At 38.4% G+C, this 25,282-nt stretch overlaps 1 protein-coding gene across 1 annotated transcript in view; it reads right to left on the bottom strand.

The window, feature by feature from the left end:
- LOC134656328 (RNA-binding protein MEX3D) overlaps positions 1-24,007 on the bottom strand; it is a 73,509-nt gene extending 49,502 nt beyond the window's left edge. The window contains exon 1 of the mRNA XM_063511841.1: positions 23,611-24,007. Coding sequence (XP_063367911.1) covers positions 23,611-23,860 — 250 coding nt within the window. The 5' untranslated portion in view covers positions 23,861-24,007. The remainder of the gene's footprint in view (positions 1-23,610) is intronic.
- Positions 24,008-25,282: the final 1,275 nt, after the last annotated feature.

Here is a 25,282-nt window from a genome sequence, read left to right as displayed (position 1 = left end):
TCACCCCCCTCTCAAACTTTCTCTCCCCATTCATAACCCACCTCTCCCCGCGAAACCTACTCACCCCGTTTTACGGTACGTATTGTTTCCCCAGACTGAAACTAAACTAAGGTGTAAATTAAGACAGCTGTGGGCAGTCTTGATGCTTTGTTTCCTTATTTAAACGCTTTCCCGAAGAGCTTTTGTGAATCTTGCTTCACGCATCACGATTCACTCATTAAATTGGCGATCCTTTGTGCTCGACCGTGCCTGTAATATCTGTTAATATGACTGCACCCAATACGTAAATGCATCAAAAGATGTCAAAACACGAGTAAAATAGCGCTTTGTTCGGAAAAATGAATGGAATTGGTTTCTTTTATTTGAAATAAACGGTAAACTGGGGTGCAACTGCGCACGCATCACGCAATGCATAGGTACAGTCGGTAATCTATAAATACCTACACTGAAAGCTCTAATGTGGTCTGTTCACATTATAAAATCCAACCTACATAGTATATGTAGGTTACTATATGTTGTAAAGAGCCTTATTGTTTTTTTTTAATTCATAGTAGACTGTCTAACTGAATTACACCCCCGATTTATACCTCTGACACCCCGGTAGTGTGCTCGGCCAAGTTCGAAGAAAAAGTCGAGCGATACTGTCGGGCAGTATGTATTTTAAATATGTTTTACTTCTAGTTTTCTCAAATAGCTACAATCAATATGAATTATTGTTATTATTCATATCTTAGCAATTTGTCTGTTGAAAAAAAAAGTAACAACGAGTAGAGATTCGAAAGCAAAAATAACTCAGGCTATTGGTAAATTTTGGAGTTTGGCGTATTTATTACAGTATGACTGTATTATGAATTGAGGTGCCGAATAACTAGACTTTGATTTAAATAGAATGTGAACCTATACTTACATTAGCAATGGCCTCCAACACTAAATAACGCCTGATAGGTTAATTGCTGTGAACAGATTAGCTTTTGGCAGTTTTTTCCGGACACTAAAAACATGCTTTGTTTATGATCCATAATTACAATACGGAGAGGCAATCATCGAACCCGTCATTATATTGTACAAATAACTACTTATTTATATTTATACGTTCACAGTGAAACGAGTTAATGCGATACCATTATAGACCTGAGAAAACGTATAAAAAAACAGATTCATACATACTTAAGCACGTTCTACGTGCCGACACTATAGTAGTCTCCAACCCAATCGGCTTATTTATTTATGGCCAAATTGGTGTCCCAAAAAAAGGGACGGCTTCATTTTATCGCTATATTTCATCGACGCTGTTTAAGTAAAAATAAACCGGAGTTGGTCTAACGGAAAATTTAGATTGATATCAAGACTTTTTGCATACACTGTAGCCCGTTTATGATTTGTGGTCATTAGGAACCTACATCAAACGGTTCGCGTGTGACCCGTACATCGCCGTGCAAGCGGAAAAGGTTTTATTTATTTGAAGATCAGAGGTGTTTAGAACCTTATTCGTTTGGGAGTGATGCAATGTTGCACCGCTGAAGCGAGGGCAAAAAACGTCTCAAATAACAACAGTTACGGATGATATGAGCAAAATATTATAATAAGATAATCATACGTCTGCTCTAAGCGAGCGATTCTTTTTTTTTTGTCTGTCTGGAGACTTATCCCGCCCCGTTTAACTAGTTCAAGGTTGTGAATAGCGTGAATAGGCCTTTATATTTGCTTGTGACAGTTCATCTGGTCGCGCGGATCGGACGCCCTTCGCGAGACCAATCGACAGGGGCGTACGAATTAGCAATGATTACCCCTTAAGTTTCTAATAATAAGAGCAAGAGGAAAACAAGAATTTAGCTTTTTTAATTAGACATAGGATTTCTTTTCCAAGAAATTCTGCTTTAACAATTCACGTTTTTATTAAGCTGCATGGCCCAAAACGGGAACTGATTAGACGAATTTAAGGTTTTACGATAACAAATCGCTAAGCCACACGACGCCTTCTCAAATTAAGTTGCCGATTCGCCAAATTGGGCGTATAAACAAATTACCATTACGACAATAAGTCGAGCGCGGCGCGAAGATTTCGGCGAGACGACCGCCGTGACACCAAGGCTGCATAGATAAAAGGAGCCGCCGGTTGACAGATATTTTAATACTTAATGCAAACGATATAAATCTAACGATAATGTATGCATGCATGACTTATCCTGAGCCAGTGACCTGTTTTTCTGCAAAGTTACTTGTAAGTGACTTTGTGCGTCCGCGGTGGTCTCCGCTCTCAGCTCCACCTGGCGTTCCAACCCGGAATGTGAAATGTCACATTGCATTTACTTTTAATTTTATTGTTTTACGTGACTCGATCTTCATGCGTGAAATGTCTGGTAGCAATTTAATTTTTTACAGATAATTTACGATTAAGATTAAATAACATGTTGGTATTTTAGGTAGGTTGGCGAAATACACAATTCATTTTAAACTAAAACAACCGCACATAGGTATTATATCCGCAAAACATCAAACAAATTAATAAAGTAATCGGCCATACCGTGTTTCTTATTTGAATCCGGACACAACCCGTGACGTGACGTTCGCATGGCGATTAATTTAATTGTTAGTCGTTTTATTGGTCATTTGTGGACCTCCGCCCGCCGCTGCGCTCCTGGTCGGTCACTCCCCGACCGTTGCACTCTGTTATAAAACAAGATATGCCTTCGTCATCGCCTTGTTGCCAATTTGGCGATAAGTGCATTTTGGGCCGCACCTTAACTTATTTGTAATAAGCGTCCAATTATTTTTTCTAATAAATATTTTTGGCGTGTTTGGACAGCCGCATCAACAACACAAAACACAACAGAAACAGATTAGGTAGGTATGTTGAGTCTACAAACAAATACCTAGGCAGACTTTTAGTACAAGAGTGTGATAAAGACTACGCGTAGTAAATAGGAACTATTGGTGTTTACGACAGGATTATGAAGGCGTTATTGAGTTCGTATTCGTACACGGTCGAGCTTTAGCCCAGTCAACCGCGACTTTGCGAACCCGACAATTCACCCCTCGAAAAATTAACGACGTTTTACTATTAGCAATGAGGTAACAATTAAAAGATAATCTAATAAGGCACTACTGTTCCAACTGGAATAGGTTCCAATCGGTAGCAAGTTTGACTACAAATTTACACATGTACATAATTAATTTGCTTTTAAAGAATGAAGATGAATACCTAAAACGGTTCACCGCCGGCGAGCTATATTTCAACTGTCATTGACTTTATTAGTTTTTCGTCTTAAAAGCGATAAACATCTAAATGAATTTTGTATCGTTGTAAGACTTAAGTGGAAAACGAGGCTGGGAGCGGTTCAGATCAAACGGAGGCACCCGACAGACCAACGAACGTTGACCCCTTTTGAAAACGTGGAATCATAGACAATACCTGTAATCACAAAACTGGCGAAATCGCGGAAAGGTCAAGCTAGAATAGCCGTGAATCTATTTTGTCCAAACACCGTCTGATAAACGACCTAAAGATTCCCACGTTGGAGTAGGTAATAATATAGGCCAAGTCTTTAATAGTCGTATCTCAAAAGTTGAACCAGGGTGTTATACCTAATTATAATGTTTTATAAACTGCATTACATTTTGCATTACGTAGTATTGACATAGCGTTGTTAATATAATACTGGAATTAACTAGCAGTCAGTTAATTATATAAAAAGTGGCCCTGAAAATATATTAACACTGCAGAATATAGATATTAACTTTTCCGTTGGTCTCGAGTCTTTTTCTGCTACGAGTACGCTGTATTTGTTAGAATTGCGATGATATCATAGCGTTAGCTGCTTGTGAAAATCACTGAAGAATCACCTCTCAAAAAGTAGGTAAATATGAAAAAGCCTTAAGCAAATGTATGTTGGCTAAAGAATGTCCGCTCCTCGAACTTGGCGGGCGCATGCCGTGCGCATCAATTAGTCGAAATCGGATTCCAATCGCTTACAGAGCTAGTAGGCTCATACAAATCTATATAAGTGTGTTCACGGTTTGATGCATCTCACACTACACTGGTCTTCTGATAATTCGACTGTGTGTCTGATTCGGAATAACACGGCCTGATTCCGTTGTCGGCATTAGTCCGAACAATGTCGCCGGCGATTTAATGTCTGTACCGACATACCTCAAATATCAGCGTTATTTATCGCTAATTTAAAAATATACCCGATATTAATTCTTAATTATCTGATCCGCGACGTTTTGCGTTATTAATGTGTTTTTCTTCTGATTAAGTGTTTTTGGATATGCAAATGAGAGTCGGTCAAGTACCAGAGTCGCAGAAATGCACTGGAGCATCACAGATGGTCGGTAAACAGAAGTAAATCCGGCCAACCCGAGTTTTAACACTTTTGACAGTGAAAACGAATCGTGGGTGGGCCGCCGCCTAGACCGATGTTCAAAAACAAAGGGTGTACCGCGAAAATCGAAATTTGGAATCGAAAATGAAATGGCTCTCTATCGCTCGAATGCAAGAGTTATTGAGAGGCAGATAATGAAATTTAGATTTTTGCGGTAGGACCTCAGTGCCGAGAACAACATTCTGGTATACGAGTGCTAGCTAACGCAACTTAGTTTCCTTTTTTCCTTCGCGCATTTAACATTAACCCTCCAACTGGCGTGTCCCTCGGGCCCCCTCGGTAATCAGCAGGAGTGTGTTTCTATGTCAACACGCGAGCCAAATAAAAAACATCAGCTGACAGTTGACGCTGGACGGAGTAGGCAGTTTATAAAGGTGGCGACTGACTTGTACCATTTCGGTGTAATGTAACACGATACAACCCGAGCATTACAGCAGTCAGTACAGCGAACTGAGCCGCTCGACGCGAGCGCCGCGTGCTCCACTCGGCTGTCGGTTTTTACGCGAATCCCTTTGAGTGTTACATTACAAGTCAGTACAGGTTCACGAGTCGCCGCATGAGCACGTCTCGCATGATTTTGTTTTGGGACTGGATTTTTCAATAAAAAGCTTCGAAAATGAAATGGGATAGAGAGAAAGTTCTATCATTTATTGACAAATACAGAGATGAGAGATGACTTGCTTTACCACTAACGGCCCAATTAAATTAACGAGTCGGTCAAAATCGGTTGACGACATTCTAATGAAATTTCTGTATTGACCAGTAAACTCTTGGTTTCGAAGAATATCCATTATAGTCGTATCGTTGTTTTTCTTTGGTACAAATTACTTATCCAATATCGTTTAGTTTTTTCCTTTTTTGTTTTGTTAGATAGCAATAACTTAGTAAAATAAGTGAAGCACACGCAACCTCCATGTCTGACATTTTGAAACAATATGGAGCACAAATGAACAGAGCGCTCAAAATGAGTGTTCGCCGCGTAGCTGTAATGTAACTGTAATGTAACACGATCGCCGTAAACGATACATTACACCGAAATGTTACAAGTCAGTCGCCACCTTAAGGAGGAAATGCACGTGGGTTCTTTTCCATAAAACTTTTAAACCTCGGAGTATAAAAAAGTTTTAAGTTATTTATTTACCAACAAAGAAATGGATTACTTATACTCGTACAATATAAAAACAGGTACAATTAAAAATTGCTATATATTTTATTGTACCTAATTACCTGTTGCTCTTTTATTTTGTCACGTTCATTTATTTTTTAATTGCGAAAATATAAATAATGTGCATTTTTAAAAGGGGTTAGTAGTTAATTTGCTTAAAATACTTCGAACGTTGACATAAAAGGATAATTTGAATGGCTCGTTAATAAAAAAATATTTTGATGAGTTGTTAAATATGGCTCTGATTCGATAATTTAATGTTGTTTTGACATTACATATTATAATGAAATAAATTAGTAACTGTATTACAGCTATTAATTATTGGCCATGGGATTTTACGACCATTGGGTCTATTCTTAAATTCTCTTGTGACGTATTAAAATTGAATTGGAAAACCGAAAATTAGGACATAGCCCAAAGGGGCATAGTCTGAATGCAGAAATACCTACAAAAGTTATCTTTAATGGTGTAATTCCTATAGATCTTTGCTTTTCACTTTCAACGCTTTCTTGAGTTATTTAAAACAATGACAGCCCATCCGGTGCAAAAACAAGACCCAGCGAAGGAAATACTTGGCCGATCCTCTACCTTACCGAGTACTCGCCTCACCACGACCAGAATAACGTGACCTTTACATTCATAACAACTGTTCGTTATTAGAGATCAAACTTAAATGATTCGCCCGATGCGCCCAGAGCTCCATTTCCAAGAAAACTTAACCAATTATATGATCACTTTAATATAAAAAGTCCTATCTAAAATATACATTGAACAACTCATAAGATAAGACTCAGAAATACTTACTTCTAGAACATCGTTACTGCAATAATCGAATTTAAACTGTTGTGAGACATGCTAACATTGAATAATTTCAATATCGTAACTGCATTTATTAATCGTCTACATACAATCCACATACACGTTATCATAGTGTGTTTAGAAATTTGCGCATGGATCTTAATCTAGATCCTTCCTTTCCGAATTGAATATTGCACCCATAATAAGAACAATTACAACTGACTAACTGACCTTGTATCTAACGTACAAACTTAACTACTCAGATAAGATTTATAACTTTAGATCGAACTGATACCAGTGATACCCCACGAAACATCACTGGCAAAAAGTGTTTAATTTGGAAAATATGTTTTGCCACTTACCTGAGGTCAGAGAGACCCAGAAACTAACAGAGCAGAGCAACATAAAGAAATTCACAAAAAAAAAGTTTTTTTTTGAGAAATCTGAAGTACTTACGTACGTTTCAGTCATCATGGTACGTACTTCTAATTATTTTTAGCATAATATGTATAACTTTATAATTTTATATTTTGTTAGATTTATCTAAAAATGTATTCTATGTACTTATTATTTTTCCTAAACTTAAGGACATAGGCGAATCAAGTGCCCACGTATGTAAACAAAACAAATTGCATTTCCTTTTTATTAAAAAGAAAAAATGTGGTAGATACAGTCCCACAACTACATCACAAACTATTTAGGCCGATAGTCAAAACAAAAATTAGGACCTGTACTGTGTCCTTGATTTTTGGATATTAATTTTTGTTTTCATGCCTACGCCTTTTGGTTTTGTGCTTTGCTTCGACAGTAAACACTTGTAAAAACTAAAAAGGCATGTTATATGTTTAAAGGCGAAGCCGAAAGCTAGCCTGCGAATAAAATACGCTATATTTGAGGTACGATTGTCGCGAGCGATGGGCTCTAAGGACTATTACAGCGGAATGCTGCTCCACGACTCTCGCTCTCTTCCATACAACATTCTACCACAATCTAGAAAGTACTATCTACACCATACCTCTGCGCACTTACGACCTTTCTCAAAATACAATTGCCAGCGTCCGAACATCGGCAGTGACCGTTTTTATAGTTTATTTAATACGGCTATTATCTCGACGAGTTCTCGAAAACCAATGATGGCGGATAGGGGTGAGCCGATGCGAATATATTCGGAAAAGTTGCTTTATTAAATCTGCAGTATACTTAATCACCAAGTATATTTTTACCCTATGAACGCCAAGAACGAAAAATCATGTAGCCACAACGATAAGAAATAAGTAGTTTATTAAACAAGGAGAACGCATCAATTGAAAATACAAGTAGGATAAAATTATAGTATAAAAATATTGTACAAAATAAGTGGAGGTAGTGGTTCGTGTGGCCGTTACGCCAGCAGCTGACGGGAAGCGCCATCTGTCGGCGCCCCGGAAATGCAATTTGTTTTGTTTTCGAATTTCGTTCGATTCCCGGTACTGTATGCAAAGCAGCCAGACATTTGCCTTTGCGGTTAACGGACCCGTCACACTCCGACAAACGTAATTTTTCATTTAATTTTTTAAATAAAAACTAGGACCATTAAAGGCACGCCACGCTATCTTAACGTGAAACATACTGAAGCGGTCAAATTAGATCCGGTGCGTAGTTATAAAACTTATAAAACACGTGTCAGTCTGTACCTACCAGCAGATGTGGGGTTCGGGTGAACAATTCCTTTATAGCTGAATGGGATCGTTATTGTAAAATAATTACACGAGATACAGCGAGCTGTTTACATTTAATCTCTGATATTACTTTAAAGGTCAGCTGTAAATTATCTCTTAGATTGTTTCAAAATAAGAAAGCGAATCAGTTTTAAGTATACCAGGGACATATAAAATCGTAGTGCGCATTTGGAATATTCGGGTTTCGAAATCGTTAACCGCCCGAAACATCTGCCGCACGAGCACCTGCGAACTTTAAAGTTTTTTTCCGTCAAACCGAATGATCGCGATGAGATGAGAATGGTTGATAACCCCCAGTTTTATGTTCCCCTGGTGAATCTCAGCGCTTCAGCAGTCCAACGCCTGTCTGCTACATTATCTTGAATGATCAAATCTGTAACGATCACATTTTCATAATGAAATGTGCTAAGGAACATTTTCTTTTCTGCAAATCCTTCAGTCTCGAATTTTGCAAATTACAAAAGCTTGATGGATCAATAAGATAATTTTTAAAGTGAGTCGTTTTGCGTGTAATTTGGCTGCTTTACGTGGCAATTGACACCTGGGGCACGAAGTTCGCCTTTATTTCACTCGTTATTAAGGAAATAAGCAAAAGTTGAGCGCACGCACGCGCGCCGGCCTGTAATTTAGACCGCTGCGAGTAATTGAAAAAATGTCTCCGTTGATTGCACGATTTAATGCCGACACCGACACTAACAATGCAGATTAGTTCAAATGGAGGTTACAATTACAAACGTACGTAAGCTGGAAAGGCGAGATCAATGCGTTTGTGGAGATAAGCGCACTTAATTCCTGCACTCGACAACTCGACAAGATTTGGGACGTATCGGACGGCCGTCATCCGTTATCCCTAACACGCTTTAAACTGAGCCACATTTTGCGATTCAGAGGGGCTATCGCGAAAACCGAAATTCGCAAATTGCGGGGATCTTTCTCTTTTACTCCAATGCAGGCGTAATTAGAGTGACAGAGAAAAATGCCCGCAATTTGAGAAATTCGATTTTCGCGGTTATAGCCCAGTGCACGTTTGCAAAAGCGATTCGTTGTTTTTATTTTTAAGATGCAAGCCCCATGTTTTTATTTATTTTTCTCCTACTTCAAACGGGTTTTTATCAGTCCGTTAAGAGACATATGTATATATATACCTATGGTTTGACTGTGGAGTTACCTATATTATATGTACCACATTTTCGATAACAAGTATGTCCTCTAGATCAGTGTTTTTCAAACTGTGGGTCGGTCGGCCTGGTGGTTTTTCAAACTGTGGGCCTCTATCAGCTGTAAGGCAATACATAAGCGAAATATTTTGTTCATACTAAGGGGGTCGTGTCATGAAAAAGATTGAAAAACACTGCTCTATATTATAAATCTCCTACACTACAAGCCTCACACCAGCGATGTGACAACTAGTACTCGAAGACTGGCCATCTATAAATATCTGATCGAAGGTGAGCGTGTAGCGACAATACCGGACTTCTTCGACTATCTTTAATTACACCAGCAGGTGGCTCGGGCAAAAAGCACACAATTAACGACGCGAAATAATGCGCCAGCATACGAAAATCTAAAGGCAACTCGACACCGAGCGAAAAAACCGAGCGTTTCTTAACCGTTTTTCTTGAACGCTATTGAACGTTTCCATGGATCGGGTATCAGCCACCCACTACGCGGAGGCTGCGAAACTCTACACCGATGACATTCGTGTCGCGTGCAAGAGGGTTGCAGGTTCAGCGACCGCCCAGAGTACTATTTTTTTGAGGTTATTGTCTTTGATAGACAAAGGCCTCCGTGATCGTAAGGCCCTCAAAGTACTAAGTCCGTTGCTCTAAAAATGGCGTTCCCAGGATCATTTTACGATCGACGTGCGGGGGGTCTATCTTATGTGTTAAAAATCTAGCCAGACTAGGCGCTTTGTAATGCTGAATTAAGTAGGTATTCAGTTGGAAAGCTTTTTAAAAGGTCTTAAGACCCTATAAATCGTAAATGTATAAACCTCGTATAAACGAAAAGTCGGGCCAATTAAATAACAACTCTTTTAACTCATTTTCTGTCAACTCGATACCTGATAAACCCGCCGATGCAAGAATAATGAAGTGAAACCATAAATCCCGTTCGAGGCATTTAATTTATCGCCATTAGTCCTGATTAGAGCAGGTAAGGGTCCAGGTAGCTCAAACGCCCTTCACGCGGATTTCGGGTACAGTTATAACACCCTGCCATGTCAAAAAGCAGCATGTGCATTGCATGGGCAAACATCGATACACCTTTTTGATTCTATAGCATTATATGCGGTAAAATATATGATGAGGACTCTAACTCGGTTCCTTAAGAGTTATATTCGTTTGGCTTTGAGATAATATTTTAAAGTAGTTGATGCTTTTGTTGCAAGTGTTAAGGCATTTCACAATAATGGACTTTTAACAAAGGGAGAGATAACATTTTTTTTTTAATTTCGGGTAATTTTGTACGCTTTTTCATTGAGTCCTTGAAGGTTCTTTGTGTTGCCGATTCTCCGGCCTATAGTTAAGTAGGTATGTAATGTAATTACGTATGTGTTATATATTTCCGCTTATTGTGATAGAAGCGATAAGCACCATGGCGTGTGTTCCAGAGTTGATGTAAGACATTTTATTTAGTAACAGTAAGATAAAATAAAACGGACTCTTTAATATTATTAATTATAGGTAATAATGTACTGATGGACCATTGTTTGTGGGACGGGTCTGTTTAAGCTAACACGAATATATTTTATTTAGTAACTTTATTTTGTAATTTAATTGCAGTTTGACGCCTCATTCGGTTCTCGTATGTTTCTTTTCTCTGTGAATGTGTAATGAATGTGTTGATCATACAGGATTCTGATTCTTGGAGACCCTATACATCTCTAAGGATAATTTGATAAACTATGTTATCTTTTAGTTCTGACACTATAGTTTTTTTTATGTAATTCGACATTTAGAGACCTTATACATCTCTATGTAATTGTATTACGTTAGTTTGATTTGGTAGTTGCAGTTGTATTTTATAATTATGTATTCATGTATTTTTTTTTTGCTTGTATCTAAATTCAATGTTGACGTGTAAAAGTGCCCTTGTGGCCTATTTGCTGAATAAATGTTGAAGTTTGAAGTTTGACCAATGGTAACCACCATCCATCCAAAAATCGACCGATTTTTACGTGTTCGTTGTTTATGTCTTGATCTTACTGAGACGTATTAAATTGAATCAGAATACTTAAACTTACTTCTCACATACCACCTCAGTTAAGCATTACAGCGCAATAGTGTCAATCGTTGCAGGTTCACGTCAAAAAGTTAAAAAGTTTTTGGCAAAAATTTCATTTTTGGTACAAGCTTTTATCGCTGACTGTACTTTTCTTACGACAGACAACTAATACTCATCGAGACAATTCTAAAAACCCCTAACACGATTAGGTTGCGTTGTTTCATCACAGAGTTCCTATGGTCACCTCCTGTCTCCATCATCAGATCAGTTCGACAGAACCATCATCATCATCAGAACTACATACAGCTTAGGGAATGCAAATCGGTTATTTTCGGTTATTTTTTGTATGGAAATAATCGGTTATTGACCGAAACCGCGGTTATTTCCATACAAAAAATAACCGATTTGCATTCCCTAATACAGCTGCCATTTTCATGACGCTACGATCCTTGGAAGATGGTTAAATTAGTTACCATAGATTCCATTACATAGTTAGTTACATACAGGTCGACCTAATAAAAGCTTGTTAAAAATAGATAAAAGTGGTAAATCATAACATAATAAGGACTACCCAGAGGTGCATAAAAGTAGATTAGGCTAAGATTTGTACAAACGCTACCATTCACCACGAGTATTTATATAAATTTTCAAGAACAATAACTGCAAGGACAAGCAGCTTCCTTAATGTTATTTTATTTATTTCATTCAGTAAATTTATGCGTATGAGGAAAACCTCATTCTAATCGTGTTTAATTTTAGTTGAGCTAATTTACCGCAATAGATATCAAATAAATAAGTAAGCTTTATTTATTACATTTCGCGCGTCGACTGTATATTATTTTGCATACGTGTATTTTTTAGATTAAGTGCTTTTCATTTTACAATGATAAACAGTTGTATTTGCCACAATATAGGTTATCAGATACTTCTCAAAAAAACAAGATTCATGCTTTTTAGAAATATGGTTACTAAACTTTCAGTTAACCTACTTTCCAAACTATCGTTTGTCTTTATTTTTTCCGATTCATTCTGAACGTTATTTTCGAATACATAAACAAACTATCGCACCAATATCAGAGACACCAGGGTTTTATAAAACATAAAGAGGTGTACGTTTGTACCACTTACTATAATACACAGGTAAAGGACTACGTTTGTTCACACGCCAACAGCAGCTGCCAACAGTCAAGAAAGGCGTATCGACGGTTACAACTTGAATGTGACTTGCCCTTTTGAATTAAGAATAGACTGCATTCCGCGGGGGACAAAATACCCTTTACATTTTTAAAAGTAGTTTAATTGTTCCGTTAATAACTAGCTGTAATTAGTATTTATTGGTCTATCCTGTGCCAATTTAATAAACCCGCAATAATTTAAATACAGAGATGTAGAAAGAAAAAGGTACCACCTAGATACCAATTAAGTACTAAAACGCATAAGGCTTTGATTGTTGGAAAAAAAAGTTCTTTAGGAACATAATTATGGCACAATTAATCGCCATTTGCCCTAAGACTCATTTTCGCGTGAACCTTAACATTTGTTTCATGCAGATCGCCAAAGCAAGTCTGTAATTTGTGGTATAACTCTCGCCTCCCTTGCGCGTATTAATATAGCAATCATACCGCAGTATGTGAAGACAGGGTATAAAAACAAAACATCTACGAACTACTACAAAACATAGGCCCATCTCGTTCCCAGTATATCTTGACCCCTAGATCCATATCAAGTGTGTGTAATCATAGGTCTGGTATGCTGGTAGATATACTAGTGTTGTGAATAAGTTAATGCCAGCATTTGATGTAAATTAAACAATACCTACTTAAAAAGGTTGTGGAATCCGCTGAGACGTGTACAACGAAAAAGGACAAGTGTTTTAAATGTCCAGAGAATTTCAATACATAAATAGTTTTGCAAATAAGACGCAATATTTTCTGTAATACGGTTCTATTAAAATCCGTTACTGGGTCAAAAAAAAAAACGTTAACTATTAAAAGTTATCTTCGTCGGTCTTTGTGTTTTCTTCTCATACTGGAGTCCTAAGATATAAAAGAACTAGTTGCCTAATAGGTAGTTGTATGGTTGGTAACTAAAAGTTGTCTGGTTTGGCTTTAACGGTCGGTCTTAGACAAATTAAACCCTTAAAACGTCAACAAAATATCTACAAATAATTTATCATATGACATTTGAAAGTAACGTTTTTCAACGTAACCGTACATCGACGGTTGAGGCAGGTGGGCCCACGGCGGTTAGCGCAGATGCCAACGAAACCGTTCTTGTACGTTTTAACTATTGCATAATGAATTAGTTTAAAAGGGAGGTAAGATACGAGAGACATACTTAAGAACATTTAATGGAGCATTGCGTAACAATAATGTTAGACGCCCCTTTTTGTTTGGGACTACATACAATTTTTAGGCCAAGCCAGAAAATATGTTTAGTTCTCCGTACAAAACTTATTTCACCGAACACTTATTGAACCTAAAATCGGCATAAGTAGTATTAAACTAGCGTAGTAAAGTTAGATACTTAGTGGGTTGCTAATGACAAATTTAATGAGCACAAGGCCGATGTCATGCCAGATGGACAGATCAACTAAAATTTAAAGACTATATTTCATCAGTACGGAGGAAGAGGCGCAATAGCAAATCATCATCATGTTCAATGTCTTCATGTCATTTCATTAGCAAACTATGAAAGAGATCAGACATACAGCTGGCTAGAAATTAAGCTACTTATCTAAATATTCAAGCTGGGTTGGGGCACGATAAAGTACCTACATACATGAAACAAGCACTGACACGCCATTTAAACTGGTTTAAATCAGCTTTTGCGTTCCCAGTTGAAATAGATACGCAATTTAAAAACATACTTGAAGGGTTGTCCATATCGGTTTGACAAGGTTTTCCGTCAACGTGATTCCATCGCCGTTAGTAAGGTTAACAATATCATAATCGTCGTAAACATGCGTACGATACACATGTGTTGTTGCTAGGACGGAACCGTTTTTCATACATTCGCACATCTGCGTCCTCCTCCGTATCCTGTCATTAAACCTTACAAGAAAACGAAACGGCTTTTTTGTTCAGTAATGTAGTCGACTTTTAAATTGCTCTGAAATTGCGTATATAGTAAGTACAGAATATTGAACGTACAGAGTAAAAGCTTCATACAACTGTGGGAACGCGCAGCTTCGTTCTTTGAAGCTGTAGCTCTGTAAGCTAAGTCCTCTGTGGTAAGGGCAGTAATGAGCGGTGGTTATTATAGTCAGTAATCGAAATGGGACTGTGTCTAACTAACGCCTTGACAGCCGAGATGGATTGTCAACATGCCTGCAAGCACATCGACTTGCTCGCTCGCCAGCGAGTAACCTATTGAAAACTACCCAACGAGGGGTATTTGACCTAAAAGCAACGAAATAAGACTGCTTTTCACATCGGCACTCGATCGACAACTAACCGCGCGTCCGAGCCGTGAAGCGGTAAGCGTCGCGACGCCGCACATTCGATTCACAACTCAGAAACAAAAGAGCTCAAGGTTTATAATTAAATAGCAGTCGTAGTCGCGCCGGATTACGGGTTTATTTGTACTGCTCGGCAATTAGGAAGTCATTCATTAGGGTCCCTAAGTTTCGCAGACGTGGGGGTGCCGCGTGACGTAATGCTGCTTCTTTCACAGCGCAATGATTTCTAGTTCGGTGCACCGACTAGCTCAAGATCACAAAAAGTAGCAGTGGAGAATGCTGAGCGACGTACAATACAAACAACAAGGCAGGCCTCTTCCCGCGCGCTGGCGCCACCGCGAGCGACAAGGACAGGGAAATGCTAAGGAGCACAAAAATAACCCTCGAATTCATCGTAGTATCGTAGATCCCTTTCTCGAGCGATAAGGACGCAAGATACTTGCGGCGTCCCAGAATGCATCTGTCAAGTTTAACAAAAAACGCGGCCGTGGAATTTCGGGATGTCTCGGCGCGGGACACATGCTTGTTTATTTTTTAGTGGAGTTTCATTCAAAAATTGTCAACGGATAGGGAGATTTGTGTAATCTTGTTAAGTTAAAGCAGGTCACTAACTTAAGAACCAATTTAGCGATCGTTCGAATAGTAAGCTGACATTTATTGGTTCCAATTCAGCCGGGACGCTTATGATTTTACGTGGCCGTGCGGGGTCAACGGCTAGTATAAGGCGTATGGCCAGGCGCTTCGTGGGAAAAGGAGCTAGTAAGTATCAGTTTCGCTTTTAGCCTTCCGGTGAGCGGGGAAAGAGCAAGACGAAAGTACCAGCGGCGCAGCAGCGTGCAGAAGCCTTGACCCTGAGTCGGAGGCGTCGACCGGAACGCATAGCGAGCTACATTGCGAATCTTGCCGATTCTGGTACCGCTCGGCTGCTGCTGCGATCTTGGTACATTCCAGTCGCACGCGTACCTTCCGATGTTGCTGTTTCATCGATAATTGCATCGATTACTACACATAAGGATTTACAGAGATGAAATGAAGGCTAAAGAAATTGAAATGTACTTAGAACAAAAGTACAAGTGAAGTTGGTCTACGCGGATGGATAACGTCAAAATCGAGAGTTATTGTGTATATAAAAAGGCCGAACATCAAAAGGTGGCGGGGAGAGGGGCTCATTGATGTGAAACCGGTCCGCTCGTCACGACGGGGATGGATGGCTCGAGCCTCTAGCCACAGACACAATATCGGAGTGGATAATGTTGTAGGAATACGGGAGAAGCAATCCGGTAAATGTTATAGCTTTAAACGATACAAACGACCGTTGATTCAGGGGAAATTGACGTTCAGTAAAGTTAGATACAAATCCCATAAGTCTTGTAAACAATTTACAAAAGCAGACTACGAACGTGTATAAACATAATAATTGTTACACTCATACGCGCAACAACATAAGTTTTAACCAACATTTTTGGACTCAAAACGCATCGATGCAAATGTAACTTTAAAAGCTACACGCTACATGTAAAACACCTTGCGCGCATGTAAATCGCGACAGGATAAAGTATCGTTTATGGAATTGACACATGCAAAGTACACGCTGGTGCTACAAATCAAAGGATCTGAGAGGCCGACAGGAGGTCAGATCGACAATCGCAAATCGAAACCGATAGTCGCGGCGACCGGACGTGACGCGTCGCGTAAACGCGAGAATTTTAAACACAGCTTGTTTCAATAAGGCTGTTATTCTTATACCTTGCCAAATGTATCACTATAGGACCGGTATAAGAATGATTCTTGAGGTTCACAACAACTATCCTTCGTTAGAGCTGTCAATGTTCAGTGGAGTTCCACAAGATACGGCTAGGAAATTTCAAGTTCATTTCATGGCAGCTTTGGAAAGTTATCTAGATTGTTTCTTCTTATTATGTTACTTGAAGATACTTTCTTGAAGATTTTCATTCATATTTTCTATTTGATACACAGCTTAAAGATAATAGTATCATATATGATAAATACAACACAAGCAACCACGTCATTCGGGCGCGGACAACTTCACACACAAATACTTCTCTTGAAGCTCGAAATCTTGTGTGGGTCTCATCGTAAGCTGGTTCGCTCAAGGCGATATGCTCAATATGCATTGGGTGTATACCCAAATGTCACTAGAACAAAAATGTTGTCCAAATTCTAATAAACTCAGTCCTTAAATCAAGGGCATAAAGACGGGATTTGACAAACGGAGCGCGATGTTACTTAGTTATTCATGTCATATTAAACTACGTTAAGACCGTTTTAGGAATCGACAAGAATTAGTAATAGGTAGGTATCTAAACCTCATAGCTTTCACAAATGTATGAATGAGTTTTATAACTGTGCTCAACACGTGCTAGTGCGTGTGCTAACAGAAAATATTCCTTGCGTAGAAAAGTATATTACTGCATTCAACTTAAAACAGATTTTATTTATATTATGCTATTTTAATAATAACAACCACCTGGTTATTTCCTTTTAACTAAGGAAAGAGTCGTGGGCGACCTAAGAGATGGCGGGGAAGTCTAAAGATACCTTTATTATGGAGGATATCCTATAGGATAGGAATTCTATGAATGAGGCCTTTGATTGGGACATTTGGGACACTTGATAGGTTACAAAAACATGTGATATTACTTACCTGCCTACCGAACCGGTGGTCATAGGTACCACCCAGATTATGAAAGCGAATCCCCTGTTTCAGTCATTTCCATTTTTGGCGTACTTTCTATCATGTTACGTGCGAACCTATACACAAGTTTGTTGTTTTAATTAGTTAGATCTGTTTAAAGTTATATGTACTGTATACCTATTTATACTTATATGACACTACAATACATGGAATTATTGATAGGTATGTCTAATTCTGAGGCAGGTAATAAAAACGCACAACTCATACTAGTGTTTTAAATTAAATGCCATGAATGATTCGAATATAATAATCTTCACAGCTTTAAAGGTACTCAAAAATACAGGTAGAAAACCCGTGAAAGCTCATAAAGGCCGTATTGAGTTACCCATTGTACCGATTGCAAAAAAATATGCTTTTAGATGTTCTTGGAACTGAAGCAGAACTACCTGAGCTGAGATTCAATAGAAATGAAATAAACCCAAGATAAAGTACTCATTGAGCGTAAATCGGTATTATGAAAGGAAGGAAGGAGGCTCTTCCTTGCCTATATATATATGAAATTGCATGTTATGTTAAGCAAAATAAAAATCTGTTCCAAAGCTTTAATAGTGTACGTCAACAAGGGAAGATTAGCAATACCATATCATTCAACACGGCATTATTATCAAAAAGTGTTTTTGGAATGGCATCAAGGATTTTTAATATTTTACCAAATAGCATTTTAAATTAAGACAACATAATACTCTTTAAGAGACGTCTGTTTGCATTTTTATCAAACAAAGCGTATTACTCCATTGACGAATATAAAAGAGACAATAATATAATTTAATTTAATGCAATAATTATTTAATGTTTAGAATAAGGTAAGATTTATGCATGCAGTTCATTGTTAAACTTCCCAAGCAATTAAATTTGTATACCTAATGCTGGTAAGACATAGTGATACTAAGTAATTAATTGTAACACCTATGTACCTATGTTTAACAAATAAAAATATTGATTGATTGATTGATTGATTGATTGAACTACTTTTTGCGAAATTGAGCGGTTGGATAATTAACTTTAATTGCTTTATATAAGGTTGATTTTGCACTTAGCCTATAACATGTGAATGTTGTTTATTTTTGCCTACCACGATGTTTTTTCAGCATCTTGTAACCTAGAAGATACCTACTTAAGGTATCAATACTGCGCGCCATACCCTTACAAAGGGATGCTATCCGTCTGTTTTACTCTAAAGCAACGGTCGGCAACCCGCGGCCCGTGAACCTGTGCGGCCCGCGAGCCTCCCTGGCTATTTTGTATATAATATTAACAAACTATAATCTCCGATAAAGTCATAAATATTAACAAAGTGCCGCCCGCGTCAACTTCGTTAACTACTATGTGGCCCTTGGCTGCTAAAAGGTTGCCGACCGCTGCTCTAAAGCCAGCCTTTTCTTGCAGGTGTACTTGCTAGACAGCCTTTCTGGCTAGATCGAGCGACATCCTCACAACATTGGTACCTATATTAAATATAAGTTATTGTCATTTAACAAACGAAACGCAACAAAGGTCTCATTTCTTAAATAACCCTAAAACACAAAACGAACTTTCGCGAAACGTTGATTTAATATCGCGCTCGAATAAAAACAAAACACGGACTCCTAAATATAACGACCTAGCGTGATACCTTGTCACATTAAACGGCTTCGGCGTCTTCGTAAACATTGGTGCGTGGAGCGCGGCGCGGTAGTTAGACATGGTTGTAAGTGGTATGTATATTTAGGGCAGGATGAAAGGGCTTGTCTGGAGAGCTGCTATTCAAAAATCTTTAGTTCCACGTGCATCAAAACCGACCAATATACCTGTGATCGCTCTAGCGCAGTTTTAATACGTGCCTGGGTCAGGTTATACTGGATATATGGCTCATAGTAGGGAATGTTTTGTGATGTAGTTTTGTGTATAGGTACTGTATACACATGCTAGGTGTGTGGGGCTGTGGGGCTGTGGGGTAGGGTCAGTTACTGGAAAGTTTACATTTTCTTGTCTTGTGTGGTTCGTCTTATGATTTTTATAGTGCAGGCAAATCCATTGTTAGATCGGGATTTTAGCCGATAGCCGAAAAAGGGGGGTGGGGTATGATGATGTGGTTACATATCAGAATACCGAAAATCGGTTTACCTAATGTTGAATCACCTATGCTCGTTTCACCTATTTTTTTAAATACCTAATGATCAATTAACCTAAGCTCATAACACCTAATGAACGAATTACCTATTGCACGTTTCACCTACAATTGGTTTACCTATGCTCAGAATACCTATGGTCCATTTACCTAAAGTTGAAACACCTAATGCTCGAAATACCTAAAACCGATTTACCTATTACACGAATTACCTAAAGCTAATATACCTAATACACGAAACACCTAATGTTGATATACCTAATGCACGAAATACTTAAAGTCGATATACCTAATGATCGAATTACCTAAAATTAACATACCTAATGCACGAATTACCTAAAGTCGGTATGCCTAATGATCGAATTACCTAAAGTTAACATACCTACTGCATGAATTACCTAAATTCAATACACCTAATGCACGAAATACCTGAAGTCGATGCACTTAAAATACCTAAAATCAAAATATAAAATATAATTATTGTTTAGTAGAATATTATTAGGACATAGAATATTTGGTATAAATTGTTTAGCCAAATCATTCAATTGGCTTACTATTTTTTATTATAATATAAGGTCTAGTCATTTGACAGAGTCGAGATACTCATACTCATACTCATTTATTCATAAAGCCAATTTACATGTCAAATAAAATTAAAATGATACAGTTACACCTAAACTTAAACTTAATAAGATAATGAGATAGGTGCGACGACGAGCAAAGCGAGGAAGAGCGTGTTAGCTTAACTGCGATCAAACAGTGCCAAAACCGACTTTACTTTCATCGTCATGATGTTAACTTACAAAAATAAAGTTTTTAGACTTACGAAATCATTCTACTACACACCTAAAACGTAGCGTTTCTAAAAGTGTATTTTTAAGTTGTTATCCAAACAAACAGTTTCTACGTAAGGTTGGGAAATCATACGATTTATTGGGTGGAGTTGCCACTGGATCGTTCGGCAAAATGATATGAATTTTGTGCTAGGTATTTAGACTTTAGGTATTCCGTGCATTAGGGATATCGACATTAAGTAATTCTTTCAGGAGGTATATCAACTTTAGGTATTGCGTTCAATAGGTTTAACAGTTTTAGGTATTTCGTCCATTAGGTAAATCAAGTTTAGGTACATCGTTCATTAAGTATATCAGCTTTAGGTGTATCGTCCATTAGGTATATTAGCTATAGGTGATTGGTGCATTAAGTATAATAGCTTTAGGTGAAATGTGCATTCGGTATATCGGCTTTAGGTGAAACGTGCAGTAGGTAAAACGTGCATTAGGTATATCGTGCATTAGGTGTTTCGTCCATTAGGTTATTTGAGTTTAGGTATTATAAACTTAGGTCAGTCAATGTTTAGGTAAAATGATCGATAGGTAATTTAAAAATAGGTGAATCAAGCATAGGTAATTCAACATTAGGTAAATCAGTTTTCGGTATTCTGATATGTAACCGATGATGTTGTTGATGTATGTAGTTTGTAAATGTACCTACATATATAACGGTACGTATGTGTGTAGGTTTTTACGTCTGCAAGTACATATACATATAGGTATATTTGCCCTTTCCCGTTTATGATTAAATAGGTAAGTAACTAAAAAACGAAGCAAAATGTATAAATATAACATGTACATATTTTAATCTTAATCTATCCTGGTTTTTACAAAATACATTTCCATTTAAATTATTTAATATGGTATACCAATACAACTAAGTAATAATCAGATTATTACTGTAAACATGCACCGCTCGCGCTTGGCCGCTTTTTTGCTCTCATTTTACGATGTCTGGATGCAAGTCTGTGTGCATCGCTACAACAGCGATAGGACGTAAGCGGCTATGGTAAGTGAATGCCTTTAAGCTTTTATAAGCGTTGTTGTATCGCTGTATTCGAAACGCCTACAAGGCTATCGCTTCAGGCGCTGCCAGTGAAAGCTTGATTATGTATTCATTACTGGTGATAGTTTAGCTTATATTGGTTGGCGCGGTAAGCGATGCCTATAGTAGCAACGGTGACAATACTTACTTCATATATGTATGTTGCTCTGTAGGCAGGTCTTTTGGAAGCACGAAGGGTTGTATTGTATGGTTTGTATGTGTGTAGCATGGGAATTGTGGAACGCTTTGTGTGTTTATTTTGAACTGGGTTCGAATTTGTTCTAAAGTACTTACTAGGTAACTAAATGAGTTAGGGGAGCATACTATGAGATTTTTACTATAGGTATTTAGTTTCTTACCTGTCACGCGACGTATTTACTGTAGGTACCTACCTGCAAATATTACGTCTACATAGGTTAAAGTTCTAAGATAGTTCATAAATCATAATATCTTGTAGCTACTTAATAATTACCTAAATTAAGTTTTAAATTAATGATACCAATTACCTTTTTATTTTGCTTGAAAATAAGCTTATCAAATGGGCTTAATTTAATAGATAAAATTAGACTAACCTACTACAGTCGCCATCAGAGCTAGGTACATCGGAGTGGCCAAGGTGTTCAAAAATATCTAAACGAAGCCTCTATCGGCAAGACGTTAAATAAAGTGTTTGTTCAGATACGGTCTATTTGTGAGCACCTTGCCCGCTCCGATAGACAGGTATCCTAACATAGATATTGATTACCTTTCAAAGTTATGTAGCCTAAACCTAAAACTGCATAGAAAGTTCCAAGTTCTAACCCCCGGCTGGCCTAGCATGTTAGTTAGCGCAAACTAATTTCATGCCAAGCCAATTCCTATAGTTCGTTTTTTTAGCATTAGAAAGAACATGAAAGAAGGTAAGCGATTTTGACATGTCTTTTAATTGAAAAACACTTTTTAAAAATCAATATCTATTACTTATGAAAGCAGAAGACTATAAAAGATCGTATTAGATTCATAATTGTTACATATTTGCCGTAGCTTATTTTTAAAATGTGTTTTTCAATTAAAAGACACATGACACATCAAGATTGTTTACCTTATTTCTAATGCTAAAAAAACGAACTATAGGTACACGGACAGATCTTTGGCAAAGTTGCCTATTGTGTAGGCAACTTTAACCTTATTTTTAAATTGGTGACTTCTCTAGGTGCTTTATGATGTTTCGACAAAATTGGTACTTGCCGACATAGTAAAAAATTATGATTTCTCATACCTAACACCAAAGTTATTATACAACACCTAGATGCGTTTAATAATAATAACGTTCATAAAACATGCTTCCAACAACAACTAGAACTAGATACTTATGTTCCAAACTAGGTTTGTTTACACAAATTACAGTGAAAAAAGTTGGAAAACACGACGTGCAACAAGAAACCTTCTCACAAGCCTACAATGTTTCACGTAAGGCGATACGAAGCTCTGTTAATGTTAATTATTAGTTCCAACACAGCCCCGGCCTATCCTAACAACCCGCAGCCGATTCTACGATCTAAAAAACATCGGAGAATAGATGCGATCTTCGCGCACATTTCAACAATTCCAGAGAAACCGACTTTGTCGGCGTTTTACAACAGAAAAAACAACATCCCCCGATTTTTTGCCTAAGGGTAGGTAACCTTAATTAAATCCGAGTTTTTTGCCACTCGAACAACTTTTTACACAAGTAAATGATTACACGATTAACCACGAAGGCATGCCACACCTGCCTAGCAACGGTAAACATGCAACGAAGCCATTATACCATTTCTACCCCTAGAAACTAGCGTCCACCGCCTACCTAACCTCACTTTTGCAGTCGAGCTTTCGTAGACAAGCCCCCTACGTGAACCAAGGGTTAAGCTACGACTACCTACATTAAAGTAACCGAAATACAAGCACCTAAGCTACTTTTAACAACTAATCGATACATTTAGGTCTCAAGGCACGAACAACCACTCGTTGGGTAGGTAAACAAAACACTACCTACAAAGCACAGATATCGTGAATTCGGTGCGAACTACTGCGAATTTCGCGAGCTAGGGGATGATCGAATATAGGTAACCTAAAAGCCAACGCACGTGCGCCCTTACGTAAGGGTGTAGACGCCGGGTCACAACAGCTGTTAACGTACCTTGTCTGCCGACGATCTCGGCGACGTGCTCCGAGGATGGTACAGGGACGCACTCGGTCATGTTCTGCGACTTCTTCGCGCGGTCGTCCGGCGGCGGCGCGAACCCCAGGGGGCTCGCGAGAGGGTTCGCCGTGGGCAGGCTCTCCCCCAGGTTGAGGAGGCTCAGCTCCAGCGCGAGTTGGAACGCGCGCTGGTCTTCTACCAGGCCACCGCCGACCGAGCCGAGCTCGCCGAAGAGGCTCGACGGCATTTCCACTTGAGAAGCTATTTTGCTGGTTAAAGAGAGGTCGCCCTCTCGTCACTGGGTTAAAAATGTGCGTTCGATCGTCTAGGTGCCGCGCGGAGGCATGGACGCGTGCTTGCGGGTCGGCTCGCGGCGGTGAACTGTCGGTTGCCGGCCGGCGGGCGCAGCGCGCACGCGTGGCGCGCGGCGGCGCGGGACGCGGGGCGACTGCATCAGGGCGGCATCGCACAGCTTCCGCCCGCCCTGTACTACGACCACGCTACCTGGCTACTAGTCCGCTACTATACACTAACTTATGTAGTTTACATAATAACTGCGGCCGTTGCACTTCAAAGAGTGTTGCGGTAGGCATGTGGCAAATCACACTATCCGGTAAGGCACTGAACTCATTAGTCTCATTACCTACTTCAATACACGTAAAATACCTAGCTACTAATTGGAAACATTAACTGAATTATTAGAACTTTGAACATATGGCATGGCAGCTTACTTACCTACAATAGGGTTAATGTTTGTAACTTTTCCAGGCGTGAGGGTTAGGTATACAAAATCTTAAAATTCGTATGATTTCTGTTTTGACGTTTTGACAACTTTGTAATCAACACAATTATATAAGTAAGTATAGGTGAACCAGAATCTATTGAGGGTGCGCCATGTTGCGGAATTTCACTGGAACTAATTTTTTCATACTACACTGAATTGTCACCCTATACAAGAGAATAACAGCGCCCTCTTGACAATTATCATATATTACTGGTCAGGCTATAGGTACCTATTTTAATCAGAATCGTGGACCGTGATATAAACAAAATAAACAACTAGGTAAAATATATTAATTGTGTTGTTTAAATGAAGGCGAGGTATAAGTAGCCAAGACATTTTCGCTACTTTAGATGTTGACTGACCCTACTGTCGAAATAAACAAATACTTAGACAAGTAGGTAGAACGTTAGACGGAAGTGGGTTCAGGTCCGGACCGGGCGTTCGCCGAAGTGATAAGGAATAAGAGAAACTAATTGAGATCACCGAATATTGGCGCCATAGGCATTTGTGAATTTCATTCATTTCATTCATTTTCATTTATTTATTTCTATAACAATAATAGATTGTGTTAGAAAACTTACGAACTAATCGCTAGTTAAATTATAAGCATGTATGCTTATAATTTAACTAGCGACCTGCCCGGCTTCGCACGGGTTAACAAATTATACATAAACCTTCCTCTTGAATCACTCTATCTATTAAAAAAAACCGCATCAAAATCCGTTGCGCAGTTTTAAAGATCTAAGCATACATACAGACAGACAGACAGCGGGAAGCGACTTTGTTTTATATACTATCAATACTATGTAGTGAATAAACTAAGTATGATGGGACATGTCAGCAAATAAATAAATTTTAAATAATAAAATTAAACAATTCAATAAC

The sequence above is a fragment of the Cydia amplana genome, chromosome 18, assembly GCF_948474715.1.
Source record: "Cydia amplana chromosome 18, ilCydAmpl1.1, whole genome shotgun sequence".
NCBI classification, from domain to species: Eukaryota; Metazoa; Arthropoda; class Insecta; order Lepidoptera; family Tortricidae; genus Cydia; species Cydia amplana.
Note: the sequence above shows the minus strand (reverse complement) of the source record. Positions and strands in the feature narration are given on the sequence as shown.